Source organism: Oncorhynchus masou, chromosome 5 (genome assembly GCF_036934945.1).
Source record: "Oncorhynchus masou masou isolate Uvic2021 chromosome 5, UVic_Omas_1.1, whole genome shotgun sequence".
NCBI lineage: Eukaryota > Metazoa > Chordata > Actinopteri > Salmoniformes > Salmonidae > Oncorhynchus > Oncorhynchus masou.
In genome coordinates, this window is record NC_088216.1 from 18,942,676 (window position 1) to 18,969,245 (window position 26,570).

The 26,570-nt window shown below is 43.8% G+C and overlaps 1 protein-coding gene across 3 annotated transcripts; it reads left to right on the plus strand.

The window, feature by feature from the left end:
- The first annotated feature begins 12,784 nt into the window (after positions 1–12,784).
- Positions 12,785–24,184, plus strand: nfil3-5 (nuclear factor, interleukin 3 regulated, member 5). 3 transcript variants are annotated; one of them, XM_064962370.1, is made up of 2 exons: positions 12,785–13,095; positions 20,467–24,184. In XM_064962370.1, the coding sequence occupies exon 2, from the start codon at positions 20,759–20,761 to the stop codon at positions 22,412–22,414; it is 1,656 nt and encodes a 551-aa protein (XP_064818442.1). In that variant the 5' UTR covers positions 12,785–13,095; positions 20,467–20,758; the 3' UTR covers positions 22,415–24,184. The 3 variants fall into 3 exon arrangements, with proteins under 3 accessions (XP_064818442.1, XP_064818450.1, XP_064818455.1); XM_064962378.1 differs by having other exon boundaries at positions 12,785–12,909; XM_064962383.1 differs by having other exon boundaries at positions 12,794–12,874.
- Positions 24,185–26,570: the final 2,386 nt, after the last annotated feature.

Consider the following 26,570-nt stretch of genomic DNA (forward strand, 5'->3'; position numbering starts at 1 on the left):
AGTGGTAGGCTTGATTACCAACAACGACGAGACGGCCTACAGGGAGGAGGTGAGGGCCCTCGGAGTGTGGTGTCAGGAAAATAACCTCACACTCAACGTCAACAAAACTAAAGAGATGATTGTGGACTTCAGGAAACAGCAGAGGGAACACCCCCCTATCCACATCGATGGAACAGTAGTGGAGAGAGTAGCAAGTTTTAAGTTCCTCGGCATACACATCACAGACAAACTGAATTGGTCCACTCACACAGACAGCATCGTGAAGAAGGCGCAGCAGCGCCTCTTCAACCTCAGGAGGCTGAAGAAATTCGGCTTGTCACCAAAAGCACTCACAAACTTCTACAGATGCACAATCGAGAGCATCCTGGCGGGCTGTATCACCACCTGGTACGGCAACTGCTCCGCCCTCAACCGTAAGGCTCTCCAGAGGGTAGTGAGGTCTGCACAACGCATCACCGGGGGCAAACTACCTGCCCTCCAGGACACCTACACCACCCGATGTTACAGGAAGGCCATAAAGATCATCAAGGACATCAACCACCCAAGCCACTGCCTGTTCACCCCGCTATCATCCAGAAGGCGAGGTCAGTACAGGTGCATCAAAGCTGGGACCGAGAGACTGAAAAACAGCTTCTATCTCAAGGCCATCAGACTGTTAAACAGCCACCACTAACATTGAGTGGCTGCTGCCAACACACTGACACTGACTCAACTCCAGCCACTTTAAGAATGGGAATTGATGGGAAATGATGTAAATATATCACTAGCCACTTTAAACAATGCTACCTTATATAATGTTACTTACCCTACATTTTTCATCTCATATGCATACGTATATACTGTACTCTATATCATCGACTGCATCCATATGTAATACATGTATCACTAGCCACTTTAACTATGACACTTTGTTTACATACTCATCTCATATGTATATACTGTACTCGATACCATCTACTGTATCTTGCCTATGCTGCTCTGTACCATCACTCATTCATATATCCTTATGTACATATTCTTTATCCCCTTACACTGTGTATAAGACAGTAGTTTAGGAATTGTTAGTTAGATTACTTGTTGGTTATTACTGCATTGTCAGAACTAGAAGCACAAGCATTTCGCTACACTCGCATTAACATCTGCTAACCATGTGTATGTGACAAATAAAATTTGATTTGATTTGATTTGATTTTATCATCTCTCTCTCTCTCTCTCTCTCTCTCTCTCTCTCTCGCTCTCTCTCTCTCTCACCAACGATGAATGGGTGATATCTTCCTATCTCCCCCCTCTCTCTCTTCTTACTTACTCTCTCACTACCTCCCTCTCCTCACTCCATTCCCATCCCTCTCTCTCCCCTCCCTCACTCTCTGCAGCTCTGTGGTGCACTAAGGGTCACTAGCACGACACGGCAGTGCACACAGCTGAACAGAGCAAGGCGTTAAAGGGGGAGAAGGAGGGGTTCTGTAGATACAATGCATCTCTACAATATTTACATGAAGGTAAAGTACGGGCACTGCAAATGTGTTACAATAAAATGGATAAAAATGGAGATTGGGGCCTAAGCTAGGCCTCCCTCTCTGTTCAGTGATGGGGATGGGATGGGGGGAGAGAGTGGGTCTCTGAGTGACTCATATGTACCACGTCAGCAGTAGCCACACACACACACACACACACACACACACACACACACACACACACACACACACACACACACACACACACACACACACACACACACACACACAGAGACAACGTCAGCAGCAGCAGGAGGAGAAGCTATTTTAAGCTTCAAGGAGAGGACAAGATATTGATTGGCTCATGTCAGGACGCACTTCTGGACCTGAATATGAATGGGACAGAGAGAAAGACTTAGAGAAGACAAAAGGAGAGAAAAGGAGGGGTATAGAGAGAAGAAGAGTAGATAGAAATAGGGAAGTCAAAGGAGGGAGGGGGAGAGACGCTAATACAGGAGATATGATGATAGTGTAGAAGACTACTTCGTATAGATCAAGAGATGCTAACTGTTCACTACTGGCTCGGTGATATTCAGAGATACATACAGAACAGGTCTAGAAGCTGTTGTTCTTCAATGATCAAAACCCAACACCAGGTGGCATCCGGCACTCTCTGTAGCTGAACGCTTCACCCACAGCAGAAATATCCGTTTCCACACCAGTCCTTATCGTTCCAGTAGTAGACTCTCTACAGCATCATGCTACACCAGTCCTTATTGTTCCAGTAGTAGACTCTCTACAGTGTATCTGTCCAGTAGTAGACTCTCTACAATATATTTGTCCAGTAGTAGACTCTCTACAGTGTATTTGTCCAGCAGTAGACTCTCTACAGTGTATTTGTCCAGTAGTAGACTCTCTACAGCCTCATGCCACACTAGTCCTTATCGTTCCAGTAGTAGACTCTCTACAGCCTCATGCCACACTAGTCCTTATCGTTCCAGTAGTAGACTCTCTACAGCTTCATGCTACACCAGTCCTTATCGTTCCAGTAGTAGACTCTCTACAGCCTCATGCCACACCAGTCCTTATCGTTCCAGTAGTAGACTCTCTACAGTGTTTTGTCAGAACACATGCCTCATGCTACACCAGTCCTAATCATTCCAGTAGTAGACTCTCTACAGTGTTTTGTCAGAACACATGCCTCATGTCACACTAGTCCTTATCGTTCCAGTAGTAGACTCTCTGCCACACAGCGTTCATGCCTCATGCCACACCAGTCCTAATCATTCCAGTAGTAGACTCTCTACAGCCTCATGCCACACTAGTCCTTATCGTTCCAGTAGTAGACTCTCTACAGCCTCATGCCACACTAGTCCTTATCGTTCCAGTAGTAGACTCTCTACAGCCTCATGCCACACCAGTCCTTATCGTTCCAGTAGTAGACTCTCTACAGTGTTTTGTCAGAACACATGCCTCATGCTACACCAGTCCTAATCATTCCAGTAGTAGACTCTCTACAGTGTTTTGTCAGAACACATGCCTCATGTCACACTAGTCCTTATCGTTCCAGTAGTAGACTCTCTACGGCCTCATGTCACACTAGTCCTTATCGTTCCAGTAGTAGACTCTCTACAGCCTCATGCCACACTAGTCCTTATCGTTCCAGTAGTAGACTCTCTACAGCCTCATGCCACACTAGTCCTTATCGTTCCAGTAGTAGACTCTCTACAGCGTTCATGATTCCACAGCCTCATAGTCCTTATCGTTCCAGTAGTAGACTCTCTACAGCCTCATGCCACACTAGTCCTTATCGTTCCAGTAGTAGTTCCTGTAGTAGACTCTCAGTAGTAGACAGCCTCATGCCACACTAGTCCTTATCGTTCCAGTAGTAGACTCTCTACAGCCTCATGCCACACTAGTCCTTATCGTTCCAGTAGTAGACTCTCTACAGCCTCATGCCACACTAGTCCATCACTAGTAGTAGTTTTCTCTACAGCCTCATGCCACACTAGTCCTTATCCAGTAGTAGACTCTCTACAGCCTCATGCCACACTAGTCCTTATCGTTCCAGTAGTAGACTCTCTACTCTCAGTCCTAATCATTCCAGTAGTAGACTCTCTACAGCCTCATGCCACACTAGTCCTTATCGTTCCAGTAGTAGACTCTCTACAGCCTCATGCCACACTAGTCCTTATCGTTCCAGTAGTAGACTCTCTACAGCCTCATGCCACACTAGTCCTTATGTTCCAGTAGTAGACTCTCTACAGCCTCATGCACACACTAGTCCTTAGCCTCATGCCACACTAGTCCTTATTCCAGTAGTAGACTCTCTACAGCCTCATGCCACACTAGTCCTTATCGTTCCAGTAGTAGACTCTCTACAGCCTCATGCCACACTAGTCCTTATCGTTCCAGTAGTAGACTCTCTACAGCCTCATGCCACACTAGTCCTTATCGTTCCAGTAGTAGACTCTCTACAGCCTCATGCCACACCAGTCCTTATCGTTCCAGTAGTAGACTCTCTACAGTGTATTTGTCAGAGCACATGCCTCATGCCACACCAGTCCTTATCGTTCCAGTAGTAGACTCTCTACAGCCTCATGCCACACTAGTCCTTATCGTTCCAGTAGTAGACTCTCTACAGCCTCATGCCACACTAGTCCTTATCGTTCCAGTAGTAGACTCTCTACAGCCTCATGCCACCAGTCCATCGTTCCAGTAGTAGACTCTTAGCCTCATGCCACACCAGTCCTTAGTCCAGTAGTCCAGTAGTAGACTCTCTACAGTGTATTTGTCAGAACACATGCCTCATGTCACACTAGTCCTTATCGTTCCAGTAGTAGACTCTCTACAGCCTCAAAAAAATGTGTGTGAGATAACTGGCGATAACATGGAGAGTGTGAGTGAGACACCCCAGATATTGTTTTTGACAGGCATGGACTCCATACATGGTAACCCCCCCAGTTCACTGAGTCTACCTCGGTCTGTTTCCTCCCCGCCTGCCTAACAATAACACTGAATAGCCCAATAGATACACATCAGTTGTTTTGTCTACTCTACCCCAGTCCCCAACACCCCTCCCTCTTGTCTAGTCTACAACCAACCCCCATTCCTATAATCCATAGACCATACAGACAGTCTGGTTGCTGGTTGCTAGGCAGACGCTGGCTATGACGGTTGCCAAGGGAACACTGTGCAGCAGACGCAGCTCTGGGGGGAGTGCGTTGGGGGTTGGGTGGTTGTTGTCGGAGTAGAGGGGGTAGGAGCTACCAAGTTTAAGGTCAACGTCTCCCCAAGATTGTCTGACTGACGGTGATGTGGTAACAAAGAGAGGGGGAGGGAAGGAGAGGGAGAGAGAAGGAGAGGAAGAGAGAAGGAGAGGGGGATGGAAGAGAGGGAAGGAGGAGGGGGATGGAAGGAGAGAAGGAGGAGGGAGAGAGGAGAGAGAAGGGAGAGGGGGATGGAAGGAGGGGGAGAGAAGGAGAGGGAGGGAGAAGGAGAGAGGGATGGAAGGAGAGGGAGAGAGAAGGAGAGGGGGGGATGGAGGAGGGGGGAGAGGGAGGGAGAGAAGGAGAGGGGGATGGAAGGAGAGGGAGAGGAGAGGAGGGATGGAAGGAGGGGGGAGAGAAGGAGAGAGAAGGAGAGGGGGATGGAAGGAGAGGGGGAGAGAAGGAGAGGGGGAGAGAAGGAGAGGGAGAGAAGGAGAGAGAGAGGAGAGGGGGATGGAAGGAGAGGGAGAGAGAAGGAGAGGGGGATGGAAGGAGAGGGAGAGAGAAGGAGAGGGAGAGAGAGGGAGAGGGGGATGGAAGGAGAGGGGGATGGAAGGAGAGGGAGAGAGAAGGAGAGGGGGAGAGAAGGAGAGGGGAGAATGGAAGGAGAGGGGATGGAAGGAGAGGGAGAGAGAAGGAGAGGGGGATGGAAGGAGAGGGAGAGAGAGAGAAGGAGAGGGGGATGGAAGAGAGGGGAGGGGAAGGAGGAGGGAGAGAGAGGGGGATGGAAGGAGAGAAGGGAGGGGAGGGGGATGGAAGAGAGGGGGATGGAAGGAGAGGGAGAGAGAAGGAGAGGGGAATGGAAGAAAACGGGGGTGGAAGAAGGGATGTATATGAATCTGTTCTTTCTTAATCCTTTCCAATTGATTCCTTTATTCCATGTTTCCAAAGGGGCTTCTCCGTGGCATATGTAAAAGCAATTATGTAACACTGTGAAATCATTTGACTCCAGGTTTGACACTGTTTTAATGAACATACGCACACTAAAAAAGTGGCAAGAAAAAGCATTTGAATTGCCATTGGAATTGGATGGATTCCAACAGGATATTGGACTATAGAATCAGATCTACTGTAAGATACCCTTCTCTCTTCTCTCTGTGTGTTTTGGGTTAATAAGAAAGATGACTAACCAGCACAGAGGGCGTTGGAGTAAACCATGAGCTGACCAATGCTACAGTCCATAAAGTTCAACGGGTTAAACGCTCTACTGACACTAATAACGATACTATTCACACTTTATGGCCTTTCCTCTTTTGTCTTACAGAGATAGAAACTCACTCTCCTCAATACTACTTGTCGGAGGTTTATTGGAGGCAATGAAGAGGTTATCATTAGATTGAAGAATGGCATTGTGTGTGTGTGTGTGTGTGTGTGTGTGTGTGTGTGTGTGTGTGTGTGTGTGTGTGTGTGTGTGTGTGTGTGTGTGTGTGTGTGTGATAGGCATCAAGTAATAGGCATAAATAAGTGAAGACAACAGCCTAGGGTCCTCAAAACCATTTGATGCTTGACGTCTATGGAGAACAGGATTTCTTTATGTTCATGTTTCTTTCACCCTTGTAGTGCAACAGGTCAGTTCTCAAATTCCATATATCCAAAAATGCTCAAAGGCAATATGATAAGAAGTGATTCCATTTCCCTCATTTTTATATCTCTGAAATGGGAGATCAAAGGGACAGCAGTATTGTATTAGAGAAAATGTGAGAGAATAACCACTTCTATTAAATGTGTGATAACCTTCTTCCATTGAAAACAACATCATTGCTTTCTCCATTGGCTGTTATTTTCTTATCTCCAAGGTCATTCTGAATGGCAGGCCTGCTCTATGATACAATAGAGAAAACACTATGGACCGAGAATAAAAACCCATTCAAAGTGCCAATAGAATAACTGAAGCTGTCCTTGACTATAGTTATCTATCACCACGGACATCCAGAGAGGCTCTTGATGTTACAAAAATCGCCTTGGAAACAGCTTGTCTTATGACATAAAACGGAGCTTTGGGGCTCAATCGTTATGACATAAAACGGAGCTTCGGGGCTCAATCGTTATGACATCAAATGGAGCTTCGGGGCTCAATCGTTATGACATAAAACGGAGCTTCAGGGCTCAATCGTAATGACATAAAACGGAGCTTCAGGGGTCAATCGTTATGACATAAAACGGAGCATCAGGGCTCAATCGTTATGACATAAAACGGAGCATCAGGGCTCAATCGTTATGACATAAAACGGAGCATCAGGGCTCAATCGTTATGACATAAAACGGAGCTTCAGGGCTCAATCGTTATGTTCCCTGTGTAATCCAAATAAGAGTCCTTGTGAGCCAAATCTACATTGAGTGTACAAAACATTAGGAACACCTTCCTTGATACACAAGAGAAACTGTTGAGCGCGAAAACCCAGCAGCGTTGCAGTTCTTGACTCTTTCAAACAGGTGCGCCTGGCACCTCCTACCATACCCTATTTAAAAAGCACTTAAATATTTTGTCTCCCATGTCTCAATTGTCTCAATGCTTAAAAATCCTTCTTTAACCTGTCTCCTCCCATTCATCTTCACTGATTGAATTGGATTTAACAAGTGACATCAATAAGGGAGCATAGCTTTCACCTGCTCAGTATATGTCATGGAAAGAGCAGGTGTTCTTTATGTCTTGGTTTTGGAGCAGTGGCTTCTTCCTTGCTGAGCGACCTTTCAGGTTATGTCGATATTGGACTCATTTTACTGTGGATATAGATACTTTTGTACGTGTTTCCTCCAGCATCTTCACAAGGTCCTTTGCTGTTGTTCTGTGATTGATTTGCACTTTTCGCACCAAAGTAGGTTCATCTCTAGGAGACAGAACGCGTCTCCTTCCTGAGCGGCCTGACGGCTGCGTGGTCCCAAGGTGTTTATACTTCCACACTATTGTTTGTACAGATGAACTACCTTCAGGCGTTTGGAAATTGCTTCAAGGATGAACCAGACTTGTGGAGTTCTACAATTTTTCTTCTGATGTCTTGGCTGATTTCTTTTGATTTTTCCATGATCAAACAAAGAGGCACTGAGTTTGAAGGTAGGCCTTGAAATACATCCACAGGTACACCTTCAATTGACTCAAATGATGTCAGAATCTTCTAAAGCCATGACATCATTTTTTCCAAGCTGTTTAAAGGCACAGTCAACTTTGTGTATGTAAACTTCTGACCTACTGGAATTGTGACACAGTGAATTATAAGTAAAATAATCTGTCTGTAAACAATTGTTGGAAAAATGACTTGTGCCATGGACAAAGTAGATGTCCTAACAGACTTGCCAAAACTATAGTTTGTAAACAAGAAATTTGGGGAGTGGATGAAAAACGATCTTTAATGAGTCCAGCCTAAGTGTATGTAAACTTCCGACTTCAACTGTATATATCCAAGAAGGTAGAAGCTTGTGATGCTATATATAACCTTCCAAAGGGGGGAAGCATAGACATAAAAACAGATTAATGACATGGCTATAAGCATCCTTTTGAGGATTATACATGTTTAAGATGTAACACATCACCTAATAGGACGAAGTTAGGGATTTATTGACTAATCTCATTATTTTATCTAGAGGGATTTATTTGAACACTCGTGCCCATTGTGATTGATGAGTTTAGTTTGAATGTATATTGAAGCGAGCTGAATTGGGATAAACACTTTGTTTTTCTTATACAATATATCTCTCTCTCGCCCTGAGTGCTTTTGCTATGAAAAATGACTTGGGCTGCATCCCAATGCACCCACCCTGTTCCCTATGTAGTGCACCTTTTTTTGACCAGAGCCCTATGGGTTAAAAGGTTTTGCACTATATAGGGAATAGGGTGCCATTTGGAACGCAACCATGAATTTAATAGCAGGTTGTAACTGTGATGTAATTTTAGTTGCGCAATAAATTGTGTGATGAGGCTGATTTAAAAAGATATATATATTTCACCTTTATTTAACCAGGTAGGCTAGCTGAGAACAAGTTCTCCTTTACAACTGCGACCTGGCCAAGATAAAGCAAAGCAGTGTGACACAGATAACAACACAGAGTTACACATGGAGTAAACAATAAACAAGCCAATAACACAATAAACAAGTTAATGACACAGTAGAAAAAAAGAAAGTCTATATACAGTGTGTGCAAAAGGCATGAGGAGGTAGGCAATAAATAGGCCATAGGATAATAATTACAATTTAGCAGATTAACACTGGAGTGATAAATGAGCAGATGATGATGTGCAAGTAAAGATACTGGTGTGCAAAAGAGCTGAAAAGTAAATCAAATAAAAACAGTATGGGAATGAGGTAGGTAGATACAGATGGACTGTGTACAGCTGCAGCGATCAGTTAGCTGCTCAGATAGCTGATGTTTAAAGTTGGTGAAGGAAATATAAGTCTCCAGCTTCAGCGATTTTTGCAATTCGTTCCAGTCACTGGCAGCAGAAAACTGGAAGGAAAGGAGGTCAAATTGGGTGTTGGCATTGGGGATGACCAGTGAGATATACCTGTTGGAACGTGTGCTACGGGTGGGTGTTGTTATCGTGACCAGTGAACTGAGATAAGTCAGAGCTTTACCTAGCTTAGACTTATAGATGACCTGGAGCCAGTGGGTCTGGCGATGAATATGTAGCGAGGGCCAGCCGACTAAAGCATACAGGTCGCAGTGGTGGGTGGTATAAGGTGATTTGGTAACAAAATGGATGGCACTGTGATAGACGGCATTCAGTTTCCTGAGTAGAGTATTGGAAGCTATTTTGTAGATGATATCGCCGAAGTCGAGGATCGGTAAGGATCGGTGGGGTACGTTTGGCAGTGTGAGTGAAGGAGGCTTTGTTGCGAAATAGAAAGCAGATTCTAGATTTGATTTTGGATTGGAGATGTTTAATATGAGTCTGGAAGGAGAGTTTACAGTCTAACCAGACACCTAGGTATTTATAGTTGTCCACATATTCTAGGTCGGAATATGTGGACATATTCTAGGTGATGCTAGTCGGGTGGGCAGGTGCGGGCATCGAACGGGTGAAAAGTATGCATTTGGTTTTACTAGCGTTTAAGAGCAGTTGGAGGCCACAGAAGGAGTGTTGTATGGCATTGAAGCTCGTTTGGAGGTTAGATAGCACAGTGTCCAAGGAAGTGCCAGAAGTATACAGAATGGTGTCGTCTGCGTAAAGGTGGATCAGGGAATCGCCCGCAGCAAGAGCGAAATCATTGATATATACAGAGAAAAGAGTCGGCCCGAGAATTGAACCCTGTGGTACCCCCATAGAGACGGCCAGAGGTCCGGACAACATGCCCTCTGATTTAACACACTGAACTCTGTCTGCAAAGTAGTTGGTGAACCAGGCGAGGCAGTCATTAGAAAAACCAAGGCTATTGAGTCTGCCGATAAGAATGCGGTGATTGACAGAGTCGAACGCCTTTGCCAGGTTGATGAAGACGGCTGCACAGTACTGTCTTTTATAGATGGCGGTTATGATATTGTTTAGTACCTTGAGTGTGGCTAAGGTGCACCCGTGACCGGCTCGGAAACCGAATTGCACAGCGGAGAAGGTACTGTGGGATTTGAAATGGTCAGTGATCTTTTTATTAACTTGGCTTGCAGGATTGTTATAGGTCTGTAACAGTTTGGGGGGGGGGCTGTTGACCGGGGTTAGAGTAGCCAGGAGGAAGTCATTGCCAGCCGTTGAGAAATGCTTATTGAAATTTTTGATTATCATGGATTTATCAGTGGTGACGTTGTTACCTTGCCTAGGTGCAGCGGGCAGCTGGGAGGAGGTGCTCTTGTTCTCCATGGACTTTACAGTGTCCCAAAACTTTTTGGAGTTAGAGCTACAGGATGCACATTTCTGCTTGAAAAAGCTAGCCTTTGCTTTCCTGACTGACTGTGTGTATTGGTTCCTGACTTCCCTGAACAGTTGCATATCGCGGGGACTATTCAATGCTATTGTAGTCGGCCACGGATGTTTTTGTGCTGGTCAAGGGGAGTCAGGTCTGGAGTAAACCAAGAGCTATATCTGTTCTTAGTTCTGCATGTTTTGAACGGGGCATGCTTATCTAAGATGGTGAGGAAATTACTTTTAAAGAACGACCAGGCATCCTCGACTGACGGGTTGAGGTCAGTATCCTTCCAGGATACCCGGGCCAGGTCGATTAGAAAGGCCTGCTCACAGAAGTGTTTCAGGGAGCGTTTGACAGTGATGAGGGGTGGTCGTTTGACCACGGACCCATAGCGGATACAGGCAATGAGGCAGTGATCACTGAGATCCTGATTGAAAAAGGTGGAGGTGTATTTTAGAGGGCAAGTTGGTCAGGATAATGTCTATGAGGGTGCCCATGTTTACGGATTTAGGGTTGTACCTGGTGGGTTCCTTGATGATTTGTGTGAGATTGAGGGTATCTAGCTTAGATTGTAGGACTGCCGGGGTGTTAAGCATATCCCAGTTTAGGTCACCTAACAGAATGAACTCTGAAGCTAGATGGGGGGCGATCAATTCACAAATGGTGTCCAGGGCAGAGCTGGGAGCTGAGGGGGGTTGATAGCAGGCGACAACAGTGAGAGACCTATTTCTGTAGAGATTAATTTTTAAAATTAGAAGTTCAAACTGTTTGGGTATAGACCTGGAAAGTATGACAGAACTTTGCAGGCTATCTCTGCAGTAGATTGCAACTCCTCCCCCTTTGGTAGTTCTATCTTGATGGTAAATGTTGTAGTTGGGTATGGAAATCTCAGAATTTTTGGTGGCCTTCCTGAGTCAGGATTCAGACACGGCAAGGACAACAGGGTTGGCGGAGTGTGCTAAAGCAGTGAGTAAAACAAACTTAGGGAGGAGGCTTCTGATGTTGACATGCATAAAACCAAGGCTTTTTCGATCACAGAAGTCAACAAATGAGGGTGCCTGGGGACAGCCTGGGTTTATCACCACATCACCCAAGGAACAGAGGAGGAATAAAGGCTATAAAAACTGGTCACCTAGAGCGTTGGGGACAAAGAATAAAAGGAGCAGATTTCTGGGCGTGGTAGAATAGATTCAGGGCATAATGTGCAGACAGGGGTATGGTGGGGAGCGGGTACAGCGGAGGTAAGCCCAGGCACTGAGTGATGATAAGAGAGGTTGTATCTCTGGACATGCTGGTTATAATGAGTGAGTTCACCACATGTGTGGGAGGTGGGACAAAGGTGGTATCAGAGGCATGATGAGTGGAACTAGGGGCTCCATTGTAAACTAAAACAATGATAATTAACCTGAACAACAGTATACAAGGCATATTGACATTTGAGAGAGACATACAGCGAGGCATAAAGTAATCACAGGTGTTGATTGGGAGAGCTAGCTAAGAGAGAGCTAGCTAAGACAACGATGACATCATCCTTGAATTAATTCTCTCTCTATGTATCCTGGGTTTTTTTATGCACACACACCTATAATAACACACAACCATAATGATACACTTCAATCACATATAGTATGGCATATCTTGTATAGAATCTTGTATCTTGCACACAAACACGCACACACCTTGTGAGGACTTTTTTGGAACGAACAATTGATTTCCATTAAAAATCCTATTTTCCCTAACCGCTAACCCTAAAAGTAATCACAAACCCTAAATGTAAATCTAAATCCTAATCTTAATCCTAACCCCAACCCTAATTCTAACTTTAAACCCTAAACCTAAAATCATTTTTTGCAAGTAAAGCAAAATGGCCTCACTTCTCTGATTTTTTGTTGGTTTACTATTCTTGTAAGGACTTCTGGTACTTACAAGTATAATAAAACGTGTACATACACACTGCACAGGGAGGCTAAACAAGCTTTAGGCTATTTGTCTTCACCTCGCCCTTTGGGCAACCTAACCAAATCTTTGACCGAAATCTCATTCTGATTCTGTCTGGCGCTAGTCAATTCAGATACTACTGGTCCGGTGGCCCGGTCCTGCCAAATTGTGTTGCATCAGGTCGAAGCAATAGGTATCAGTACCGTGGGGGCAAACAGGGAGCGCGCGCGCCAACAAAAAAGACGTGACGAGGCAGCCTATGAGCTGTTACGCAACCACTGACCCACTAACACACATTCTAGAGGGGAGAGGGAGAGAAACTGGAGCAAGCGCCCAACATAACAGTCGGGACTCAATGCAAAAGGGGGAGACACTGCTTCAAGTAAGCTACAACCAGACAGACTGACCTCAGAGCAAGTAAGAGGAGCTAGAGCTGCTCCCGAGCGCTTTTTTTATTCTCTCAGACAAATGAAACATCTAGCTATTTGACCATTTCTGTTGAAAGAAATAGAGGATACGAGCCAACTTCAACTGCGGAAAGCGATTGCTTTGTGTCCGGCATTGTGCATTTTTTGCTGGAGACACGTCACTTGTTCGTAAAAGGTGCGTTGGAGTCCTATTGATGTGCTTAATTCTGTGCGAAAATGTTCCATTGGTTTGAATGCTGGATAACAAATGATTTAGAATGTGATATTTGTTTAAAAGTGCAACACTGTTGCGGATTCAGATTCTCTTTATGCTTTTAGGTATGGGTATTGTTCACATGCGGGCGACTCGCCCCTACCGGTAGACAGCCACTGTATGTGTGACTTTGACTTATTTGTAGTCACTGTGGTTTATTTTAAACCAGTTCCCTTTCCCAAGTATTCATTCATACTGTATATTTCTCAAGCTTAGAACATTCTCAGTTTTAATCAAGGCACTGTATTGTAAAGTGGTGGATGTTGTTGTAAAGAGAAGCCGATTCACATTGCTCAATGCGCTCAATGTCAGGTCGGGCGTTTTTTCCCTCATGGTATTTGTTCAATGGATGGGTAGTAAATCCACTGTGCAATAGATTGGAAAATCAAACCGTTTTGGTGGGTGGCCTCTTTCTGTGAAGAACATTGTCTGGAGTTATTGTAGTTTAAAACACGTTTTTTTTATATTTGTTTTATTGACATGTTGCTAAATCTAAATAGCAGGTGTGTGACATATATTTTATTTATGAAGTTGTCATTAATAGCCTTGATAAGTCTAATGATATACAGTTAGGTTAATTATAGGCAAAGTATACTGAAAACGAATAGAACATTATTTTTTATTTCAGTGCAATAAATTGTCTATTGGTGCAGGCAAGTTCGTCATTATTGATTTCGTTCCTATCGGTGACCTCCTTTTGTCGAGTTGTAAGTCAGACCCTCAGACATTCCATGTGCCTGTCGAGGATGTTCGGCCGTCACGTGTAGCTTTTCTCTGGAACTTGGAACAAGAGCGATTACTAGGTATAAGTCTTGCGTTTGCATCCATTCTATGCCATTAGTCATTTTATGTGATAAATATTTGGTCAAAACTAGATGTCATGGAATTTTGGCACAAAGGATAGTTATAATCATGTTATTACACATCTATAAGCAGTCCATAGAGTTATTTTGAGGGGGGCTGAGGGGTGGTACGGCATATGACATAATAGCTATGCACTAGTAAGCTACGCAGTAGAATGAGAGGAGGAGAATGAATAGAATCATGGTCTTTCATGAGGGCTGGGGGGGGGAGTTTGCAGAATTAATTATAGACAAAGATCTGCAAGCATGTGCCTTGATATTTAACAATTAGGAATATCACATGTATTTCTTTTTTCATATTTTTCATTTTTTTTTAAATCTAGAGCTATTTGTATTTAATTGACCTGTTGCAAAGTAAAAGCAGGTGTTGCCAATCGAGACTTGTGCCCTGAGGTTTTCACCGGTCATATGCTTAATGTTTAACACTAGCCTGTACATGATTTCCCATAGCCTAAGCAGAATGCGTTACAGTTATCTACCAGTCAGTACAACTATATTTGCTATTTATATATTTCTTGCAAAATCTGTACTCAAACAAAACACTCAAATCCTATTTAGGTGTAATTACACCAATTATACCAGGTGGTATAATTCCGGTATTTTCTGCCAGTCTATAAAGTTGCTTGTTCCCATGGGATCTTAATGGGACGAGCTCTATTGCGTAATTAAGATAATAACCAAAAACAGGGCTTGTGTGTTTGAGTTGTCCAACTCCAGGACATGATGCAATAGAGGGAAACCCCTCCGTCGGCAGAGCAGCAGTCACTGAGCCTTTTAGGCTGCTGCCAGTTGGTCTGTTTACAGAACAGCCTTTCTTTCCCAATGTGAATAATGGTCAAACCAGTCTAACTCAGACTGGAGGAAAGCAGGATGTGTGGAAAGACTCAGAGCAACATTTTGGTCTGCAACTCGGTTCACTGTGACATGAAACATAATCAGGAGGGCGTTTCTTTGGCTTTGCCACACAGCCTCTTTGACCGAATTCTGATAAAGTGTGTACCTGCCTGGTACAAGCTGGCCATATATAAAAACACTAGAAGGCAAACGTGTTGGGGGCTCGTAGTACATAGCTGACTCCTGCCACTCTTAGATTTAGCCTCTGTGGAATCTGAAGCAGCTGAACACTTTGGCTGCCTGATAGTGAAGTCACTTTTAGGGTACTTTAATCTAGGCTATAACCTTGAAGGATGCTTGGACTTACACCTAGCAAACAACACCCTCATTTTATTGCAAGTGAATGGAGATCAGAAGTCCATGTTGCAGTATTACAGATCTTTATGGGTAGGAAGTTGTAGAGGGATTAGAGATGTTTGGCACAGGTTTGGTGCCATCTATATTGGTCAGTTGGAACGTATTGGCCTATTCAAATTATGATAAGTACATCCTAAATGGACATTGATAAGAACATTGATAAGGAAAATTGAACATAAATAAAGTGCATTTCCCTAGTTGCAGATGGAAAAGAAGGGGGGTAGCCTAGTCCCCAAGCCCATGTGACAGAGAGGATGACATGCTTATATAGAACTCAGAGTTGACCTGGAATGTCTCCCTAGATTCTAGGGGCCTTTTCTTAGAAGACAAAGCCAGAACCTAAAATGGAGGCGCCCTGACCGGCCTCTCCACCACATGTCCATTTATGTGGGTGGCTCATCTTGTCTTGGAGATGGAGGGGAAAAGGGATGCTTTGCATTACTCAGTCTTGCCTTTGGGGGGTCAAAGGTGATGGTGAAACGCCTGAGAACGGCTTTGGCTGTGCTAACATTTCCCATCCGTCTTTAACATCTCCCCCCAGCTAAACTCGCTGGTGGTGAAATCCTAGCTGTGAGTGAGTCATTCCTACAGCTTGATAATTGTGTGGGAAACAAGGGTGATTCTGGCTTTTGAAAATCTTCAATGCTTTTTTCTTTGTATTATCCCTTTGGAATGATAATTTGGCTATAGCATCCAGTATTTACCTCAATGTTACAGAGAGAATTCAACCTCTAAAATGTACTCACTCTGACCTCCAGTGTGTGACCTGTAGGTGTGGCTAATATTTCAGCATTAGGCAAGCTCTGCGTTGTAAACTTGTCACAATGACATTCAGAACACATCAGCCCGGTCCTCACAGCTCTATGAAATATGTTATGTCGGATTTTGACATGGAACATGGGTGTGTGCCTTCTGACGTCAATGCTTATTTTTTTAAATTAAAGTCTCTAATGCATGCTATTTATCGTCTGCATAGAGATAGAGTAGCATAGAGACCCCTCTCGGTGTCAAATAGAGTATCCAGGAATTCGTGTTGCGTATCAATCACCAGGGGTTTTATAATCCGATTTTGCGCTGCTGACGTAGGCTATTCAAGTTTAAAAAAAATGTTTTTTTACAACGTACCGCAGTGTCTGTAAAATTCCTTTAATGTCGTGTCCACCAATCGAATTCATCTAAGCCCTTCTCGTCAGCCTTCCTCCCCAATACCCCTTCTCTATCACTCTATTTTTAGAGCGCTCTGTAATCCCTCCCCCCTATCCATTTTCCTCCCTCTCCAGCTCTATTTACCTATTTTATGGCACGCAGTCAAAGGCAGAGAGCAAGCTCTGTTAAATCAAATCACATTTATTTGTCACGTGCCCCGGATAGAACTTTACCATGAAATGCTTACTTATGAGCCCTTTCCCAACGATGCAGAGTAATAAAAAAACACAAGGAATAAAATACACAAGAATGAAGCTATATACAGGGAGTACCAGTACCATATCAGTGAGGTAGAGGAAAATGCGCAGCGCTCCGTTTTTAGGTCAGTGGGACACGCAATGGCGCTCGCTCTCTCTCCCTTCTTTTGATCGATGAGTGGAAACATTGTGACATTCCTGACATTCTAGTTTTCTGTTTTCCCTCGCTACTTTTTTCTAAAACATACTACCCCCTCTAGTATTGTATCTGGGCGAAAACCAAAACCGAGACAGAGAAAGAGATGGCTCATGTGGTGACTGTGGTGATTCTTTAGGGGGAAAGAAAGACAGCAGAGCAAAATAGGAGGGAATTCCTATTTGGCTGTCTCCCACTGTGAAAAAAAGACAGAGAAATGTGTCCTGGAAGGTGTAACCACTAAAAATATTATGCAAATGAGGAAAGGAGGAAGGGCGCTGCCACTGTGAGAAAGATATACTGTAAACTAGTATTATTATGTCATACAATGGTCATACTCTAGATTGTTATGATGAGGTTGAAGCTAGGTCAAGTTGTTATGATGAGGTTGAGACTAGATCTATATTGTTATGAAGTTGAGACTAGGTCAGGTTGTTATGTTGAGGTTTATACTAGGTCAGGTTGTTATGACTAGGTCAGGTTGTTATGATGAGGTTGATACTAGGTCAGGTTGTTATGATGAGGTTGATACTAGGTCAGGTTGTTATGATGAGGTTGATACTAGGTTAGGTTGATATGAGGAGGTTGAGACTTGGTCTAGGTTGTTATCAGGTTGTTATGTTGAGGTTTATACCAGGTCAGGTTGTTATGATGAGGTTGATACCAGGTCAGGTTGTTATGACGAGGTTGATACCAGGTCAGGTTGTTATGATGAGGTTTATACTAGGTCAGGTTATTATGTCAAGGTTGATACTAGGTCAGGTTGTTATGATGAGGTTGTTATGACAAGGTTGATACTAGGTTAGGTTGATATGAGGAGGTTGAGACTTGGTCTAGGTTGTTATGATGAGGTTGATACTAGGTCAGGTTGTTATGACAAGGTTGATACTAGGTCAGGTTGTTATGACAAGGTTGATACTAGGTCAGGTTGTTATGACAAGGTTGATACTAGGTCAGGTTGTTATGATAAGGTTGATACTAGGTCAGGTTGTTATGATGGGGTTGATACTAGGTCAGGTTGTTATGATGAGGTTGAGACTAGGTCAGGTTGTTATGAGGAGGTTGACACTTGGTCTAGGTTGTTATGATGAGGTTGAGACTAGGTCAGGTTGTTATGACGAGGTTGATACTAGGTCAGGTTGTTATGACAAGGTTGACACTTGGTCTAGGTTGTTATGACAAGGTTGACACTTGGTCTAGGTTGTTATGATGAGGTTGATACTAGGTCAGGTTGTTATGACAAGGTTGACACTTGGTCTAGGTTGTTATGATAAGGTTGATACTAGGTCAGGTTGTTATGATGAGGTTGATACTAGGTCAGGTTGTTATGATGAGGTTGATACTAGGTCAGGTTGTTATGATGAGGTTGATACTAGGTCAGGTTGTTATGATGAGGTTGATACTAGGTCAGGTTGTTATGACGAGGTTGAGACTAGGTCAGGTTGTTATGAGGAGGTTGAGACTTGGTCTAGGTTGTTATGACAAGGTTGATACTAGGTCAGGTTGTTATGATGAGGTTGATACTAGATCAGGTTGTGTAACCCAGACAAGCTCTATAGCCAAATGAAGTGGCTAGAAAGTACTCTACTTGGGCTGAGTTCAGTTAGGGTGTCAGTGACAGACGGAGTAGAGACAGCTTTAGATCAGATCCCAAAAATAAAACCAGACCTTATTTAGTCTTACTTGAGCTATTGTTAGATATAGTGGTGGTAGCCTGATAGTGGTAGCAAAGACCAGAAATTAACAGATTAAATACCTAACATTAGAAACAATTTTGAATCTATAGAAAAAGAGATAAGATAACAATATCTGACCAAAAGCTTCTGTTACTGATCTACAGGTTTTCCTGTTTGACTAAAATTTGAATCAATAAGACAGCAACCAATCAGAACAGGCCATCATGATTACCTCAGCGCTCTGTTTGATCTGTTATCAGAATCACAAACGGCAACGGACTCTGTCAATGTTTTGACTGATGCAGTCTTGTTGGCTCAGGGAGTTGCTTCAGAAAAAATAATGAACTAGTAATTGTAACACAGTAATGACCTAGATAGATTATTACGTTGAATCCTCGCAGATCTGTTTTTCTAGTGAATAAATAGAACATCTAGATAGGACACACGGCCCTGTTAAGTGATGCATAATTAATGTCTCTGAATCATCAGCGCAGCAGATCTAGAATTAGCGCATTTACGTTATGTAACATCTCGATGAGTCAACTGAACTGCTTATGCAGCAACACCACCGACCGATGTTGGTGACTTGTGAGAAAAGGGGATGTTGAGCAATGTTTCCCGTCGATAGGGGCACAGAATGCACTCGATACAGACTAACTAACCGTGGTTGTGTAATACCTGGCAGGCTCTCTAGCTGGCATTTTATAAAGGAGAAGAGACCTTGGCTCTCTCCTCTGGTGCCGTTGGGGAATCACAGCCAGTTGAATAACAAGTCATATGTCAGCTTCAGGACATCAGCCCACTGTTATGACACAGCAATAAGTCACAAGTTAGTGATTCTTTGAGTTGACCTCTTTGATGGATTACTGTAGATTGTGCCATAAGAGACCAAAAAATATCCTGCCTGGCAACTGATAAAGGTTATAGAGGGACATTATTAGAGGTCGATACATAGATGGCTTGCGCTCCTTCCCTTTCTCCCTCCCTGAATGCCCGTCGCTCAGTAACCACAGCCCTGGCACTAGGTCAGACTGGCCCTCTTATGTGACTGTCTGGTGCAGCGCTGTTACACAACACAGAGAGCGCTTTAGACACTGCAGCTCAGAACCTCCCTTACCCGCACAGCCTATTTGTTTTATTTTATTGAACCTTTATTTAACTAGTCAGTTAAGAACAAATTCTTACTTGCTATGACAGTCTACCGGGGAACAGTGGGTTAACTGCCTTGTTCAGGGGCAGAACGACAGATTTTTACCTTGTCAGCTCGGGGATTCAACCCAGCAACCTTTCGGTTACAGGCCCAACGCTCTAACCACTAGGCTACCTGCTGCCTAGCAGCCTCTGAGCAGAGTTGACCTATATCCCTGTGAGTGGAGTGGGAAGTGTACCGGTCGTGCTGCTGCCTTACTCACCCTCCCTCTCTGTATACCCCCAGGCGGGCCCACCTCAATACCCCGCCTTCTCCTCCACAGAACTCTGATAAGGGTTACGTCTAGCAAAGTCAAGTCCTTTTGAGTAATGAGGGATTGTGAAAGGTGATCAAAAGGAATGTTCAGATTCAAATCCACGATGAAACATTTTCTTACATAATGTTATGATTATGTCATAGTAGCTCGTATACTTTCTGGGCACAAGCAAATGGTGACATGCCTGTGTATGAGTGATGGCAGATCCATTGCAGTTTGGATCAAGTGTCAGATTCGCAGTTTTGAAGTCATGTGAACTCAAGAATACCCTGAACTAATCACATCATGAGTTTCTAGGACTGTATGTTCTGTCTCGATCATCACCATTGTACAGTAACATTGAAATATATTGAATGCCTAATGTATGTCACAGTGGGAAGGCATAGTATTTATGGTAACTAATGAATGTTCTCTCTCTTATTCTCTCTCTTTCTATAGTGTGTTTCCTCGTGAGCGATCCCAGCCTACAAGAAAAAGTCTTACAGTAGACCAACTGACCTACTTCACTTCTGCATCCTAGAGACTTCAAGGAATACAGAAGAACCTACTTTGAAACTCACATTTCACAATACTTTGTCACATAATTTAACCAATGAGGTTCAGCCTTAGAGAAGCACAAATACATCACCCCAAGTTTTTTGCAGATCCTGCGACTTAAAGAGAAAGCTAATACAAATAAGTTCTCTCTCCAGCGAACTTTCGTCCTCTCCCTTACCCCCATTTGGCCTTAATGCCAGATCACCAATCTGGTCAAAAGGACTCAACAATGGAAAGCCTGAATCTTCACTTTGCATCTCCCAACAACAACAACGACCTGGACATAGACACATACTCTAACTACAGCGAGAGCCTCCCGCCACTCTCTCCCAGACCCGGTGACGATGACGTCCCGCGCCGCCAGACCAAAGGCGGCTCAAAGAACAGCATGTCCAGCCGTCGCAAGCGGGAGTTCATCTCCGACGAAAAGAAGGACGCCTCCTACTGGGAGAAGCGGCGCAAGAACAACGAGGCGGCCAAGCGTTCCAGAGAGAAGAGGAGGATGAACGACATGGTGCTGGAGAACCGTGTGATGGCGCTGAATGATGAGAACAGCCGTCTGAAGACGGAACTCCTGCAGCTGAAGCTTCGCTTCGGCCTCATCAGCACTGCTTCCTACATGGAGAAGAGCCAGCAGCTCTCCAACAGCGGAAACGGACAGTCCAGTGCTGGTAACCCCTACTTCTCCAGTAGCGGGTACTCCAGTGCCTGTGGTAACACTCTGCTGAACTCCGACTCGTCCGAAGCAGAACAGTCCACCAGAGGGGAACGCCACACCCCACTCCCAAAATACTCCCCAAGAGGATCCCTCTCCGACGGGTGCATGTCTGACGACTCTTCCAGCCCTGAGCCCATGGGCTATGAGATCAAGATGGAGTCCAACGACACTGACATGGATGCTGGTCTCCCCACTGGGATCTCCTTCAACGGTGGCCACCAACACAGGTCCCAAGAGGCCGACTGTGCCATGGACTTCCATCACAACCACCAGAACAACTACTGCCAGGAGTCTGCCAGCCCAGCACCCCAGCAGGTAGCGGCCCCAGCCCAGAGGAGTGTGATCCAGATCTACCGCTCCCCCAGCTCCTCCTATATGGAGAGCCAGAACCAGAGGCAAGCAGAGGACATGGAACAACAACAGTCCCAGGTCCAACAAAGCAGCCAGTCCGAGAACACAGAGACCATCACAGAGGAGGTCCAAAGGTACCGAGCCCGCGAGGAACAGCAAAGACATCAGGAGACACAGAGAAGCCAGTACAGCCCTTATCAGACCCAAGATGGCGGCCACAAGGAAGGATTCGCCCCAGAGCTCCTCCACCACAGTAGAGAAGAAGGCAACAAGTCAAGCCACTCCTCTAACCAGCACCACATCAACAACGCCTATCTCAGTACCCTGGATGAGGAGGAGCCCCCAGTGCTCACTTACGAGGGCGGCCCCAGGGCCGGAGAGGGCTTCTACACAGAGTCCCAATCTGGGAAAGACACTTCGTCCAGTGATGGTGATCAAAGGAGCTCAGACAAAGAAGGTGGTTCCACTAGCGATGACGAGTCACCGTCATCTTCCTCTTCCGAGGTCGGAAGCTACAACCAGAGGGCGACATCACAGATGGCGGTGCCACAGAGTCAGAGTGGAGACGATCAGGCCACCTACCTGCCCCACAAGCTCCGCCTGAAATACAGAGCGCTGTCCAATCAGGGGGAGGTGCCAAACAGAAGCCCCGCCTCCTCCACATCCCCCCCGCCCTCTCATCCCCAGCATCCCTACCTGGCCCTGCCTAGCAACCACCAACATGGCGGCCATAGCAATGGGGAAAACAAAGAGGCAGGGAACGAGTCAGAATTCTGCTAGCAGAGGGAAGCAGGAGAAAGAGAGGAGGTGTGGAAGGAATGCAAAAAAGGATCCAGCGCAGGGAGGAAGAATAAAAGGTGTGAATAAGGGAGCACCAAAGACTCTTTGAGATACTGCGACCAACAACCAACCTCAGTTTTGCTTCATCATCAGGTGTCTCGCTCCTTTTCACCTACCACTATGCCAACAGACACTCCTCTTCGATGATGATGATAATAATAACAAGGACAGTCAAAGTGATGTTCACAATCACCACAGACAGATTCAAAAGACTTGGTTCACTGTGTCGCCATGTTTTTATATGGACCCTTCCCTCACTCCATCCATTTATCCAATCCATGAACAATGATAATAATAGATCACTTATTGGTTCAGCAAATGTGGTGGAGTGAAAAGAATGAGGGGAATGGAATGGATGGAACTCACATTTTGTTTCCTTCGGGAAAAGACAAACATCACATCACAATGGAAGGTTAGAATGAACGTTAAAATGGAAGGCTGTTTTCAGGCTCTGGTTTGAACTCTCAAGTGGCCAATTGCTTTGTGGGTGGTAAGGCATTCTGGGAACATTCCCATGACCAAAGAAACACGTCCAACCCCCCTGACAATGAGTTCCATTCTTCCTCCCCACCAACAAAACAGCTGTACCAGTTTCCGTTACTTAATAAACACCTATCCCTGCTTTATGCAGAATAGGACACCCAATCATTTTTCAAGCACTTGGATTGTAAATAACTGTGATATATAAAATGTACATATATTTAAATATATTTTACAAAGAAAAAAATGAAAAACAACAAAAAAATAACAAGAAGAAATGGAAGTGGAAAAAGAGAAGATATCAGTTTGTCCTTGTGAGAAAGTTTTTGTACAGTCCGTTCTCAATGTCAATGAAATGCCTCAAGTTGTTTTCTTAAAAAATGTCTGTATGAACCACCGCTGCAAGAAACTCTTTCTTTTAGATTCCATGTCACTAGTCAATTGACCTTTTACTGACCTCTTACACACACACACACACACACACACACACACACACACACACACACACACACACACACACACACACACACACACACACACACACACACACACACACACACACACAGAAAGCCCCTGTTAAGGCCAGTTACGAACATATCACAAGACTACACACTACACTTTTTGAACGGTAAAACCCTGAATACAAAAGCACATTGCAATCCAGAGCGCAACAAATTCTCAATTCATTAGACGTACGGATCATAGGAATCAAGTAGTAATTGCACTTGAGAAGCAATGGGGAAAACTACTCTCTTCTCACTCAAAGGTGCCTCTACTTTTCATAGGTCAAAAGAACCAATCCCCAATCTTGGCCTTTACATTGAGTTGCTTTATCAGCTGTGGATCATACAGGCTGTACTAGTTAAACGTCTCACATCCACGTGCCTGCCTACTGGCCGTTCTGTATAAATGTATAGTTCTCTCTCTCTCTCTTGGATACTGTTATTATTATTATTTTCTATTTGATTCAGTTCTTTTGGGGGGTTATTGTGTGTTTTTTCCGTCCCCTTGTATCTTCCTGATTGTGATACTGTAATGTATGTATTTTACCCATGTCCCGATCCCTTGACATTTGTACTCTGTGATATTGTTCAACGTTTGTGGTTTGCCGGATGGTTAAGGAAATTGATTTTCCAGAAATGGTTAATGCAATGGTTATAATGACAACAACTCATTCTGATTGTTGAAAGATTGAAAACATTGAAAAATAAAAGGATGTTGAAAAAAACATAAATTAAAAGTATTGTTTCATGTGATTTTTTAAAACTTTTGTTGTGCTCTTTCTGGTCTAATGGTGAAACATAATTCACACACATGATAAAATGGTCATAAATGGAACACCGTTGAAATTGAGGGGAAAAAATATATTTCAATCAAGTTGGCAGATGACTTATGCAGTTTAAAAGTAGACATACATTATATGACATATAAAACATAAACATGTAGAAAACTCCCCAAAATATGATTTATTATAGGACATATCATAGCACAGAACACACTGATCATTACGACTCTGTCCTGTAGTCCTATAAACACAGCTACAACTCTGTTCCTCCCCTCTTCTCCTCTGTCCCTTCCTCCCTTCGTCCAGTACTATACCGAACAAAACTTTTAAAACGAGGCCGTCAAAATCTACACAGATACAAACACAAATAGCTTCAGTATTCTAGTGTTCCCCATCTCCTCTCCTTCTTTCCTCTCCTTCCTCCCTCCCATCTTTCCTGGCAAAGAGGATTAATAGTAATGTGAGGAGCATCAGTGTGACACACAAGCACACTGTGTCCCAACGGCCAGAAATACACACACACACACACACACACACACGCACACACACACACCCACACACACACACTGTGTCCCAACGGCCATGCCAGTTAGGGCACCGGAATCTAACATCCATGACGTAACCGTGGTGACCTACTTACTCATGTCATAAACTCTAAACTCCACCAACGGACACACACACACACAAGCCGCCGGGCGGCAGAGTCCTGAGTACAACAAATAAACACACACTAAGCTACTACACACTCTCACACTCTAGTCAGTAATCACATAATGGGTGAGAGGCTTTTGCTCCTCAACATTTTGCAGAAAACTTTTGGGTTCAGTTTATATAATAGTGTGGCTACAGTGTATCATCTGTCTCTTGATAAACTAATATGCCGAACACAGTTATAATGTAGTACACTATAGGCTCAGGCTTCCTGTTATGGAAATATCCATGTAAACTCATTTGGAAATAGTATAAACCTTTTACTGCAGTGGGTTAAATCAGGGTCAGACATGGTGCTTCTTTTCTTGAAACAAAAGTACACACCTCGCACACATGGTTATGGGCTCAAAAACAAGAAGACATCTATACCATGTCAGACACACAGTTGAAATGTATTACATTTGGAGTTTGCATCCCAATATTACACATCACAGAAGACTGAAACATAACAAAACCGTTTGACATAGAAACACCGGATTTTCGGCTGCGTTTAAAAAATAATGTTTATGAATTATGAAAAATAGGAATAACTTTCCACCCATGAGGCCACTAAGGTCATTTGACTGCAGGAAAGGGCTGCTACATGTAATTCACACATCTTACAAAGTTACATAATATATATTTTTACAGTAGGTTTAGGCTGTTATGGAAATATCCACACAATTCACAGTTTCTATTTATAATCACCGAATCAGCTATAATATAAAGATGTTTCTCTTTGTGAAGAAATACATCTACAGAATGAGACTGTCCACAGAGCCCTGTAATCAGGAGTTATTACTGTGAGCTCATTGGTCTCAGGTCAGGTAATGTAACAGCATAGATGCTATGCTGTACAAGGTATGTCTCTTGATAAAAACGAAATTGTCTAGTAAAGTCCTATATATCTACACCTACTAATACACATACACCCTATATAATGTACAGTATATACACCACATACATACATATATATATGTGGTGTATGTGGTGTATGTAGTATATGTGGTGTACAGTATATAGGGTAGGTGTAGATTTTTTACCCCCTGTTACATCATGATTAGATTTGTTGTATACGATCGTTAAGGGTCACTAGCTCTGAAACAGTAACGGCTTTTACGTGACCGACTGGGATCCGTCCCAGAATGCACCCCACCACGGCGCGGATAACAAATTATATAACAGCTTGGAAGAAAAAAATGCCTCTAGAGGAATTTGAGTCGGTTGGCACCTCAGTTGGAACATGCTGTGGAGGTAAGAAACAGCACAAGTGCTTCCTTTCACTGGGATGTCAGGAACAAGATGATATTTCACAGTATGGTTACGTGATAAACGTTATAAATAGACTGTTAGCAATTATGAGTAAGTTATCAGTAAATGATGTACAATAATATCAATCAAACATTGTCAAAAGCCACAAGTCACTTTGTTGCGGTGGTAATATTTCAAAGCATTCTTACATGATGAGAATAACAGTGACTAGCTAGTATTTATAGGTTCTGTTATTCATCATTCATTACCTGAAATAATATGAATGAAACATTCCAAGTGCCATTCACAAGTCCATTTATAATCAATCTATTGGGAATATGGTAATATATACCCTAAAAGGTGTATTACATATTACATTCTATAACAAGC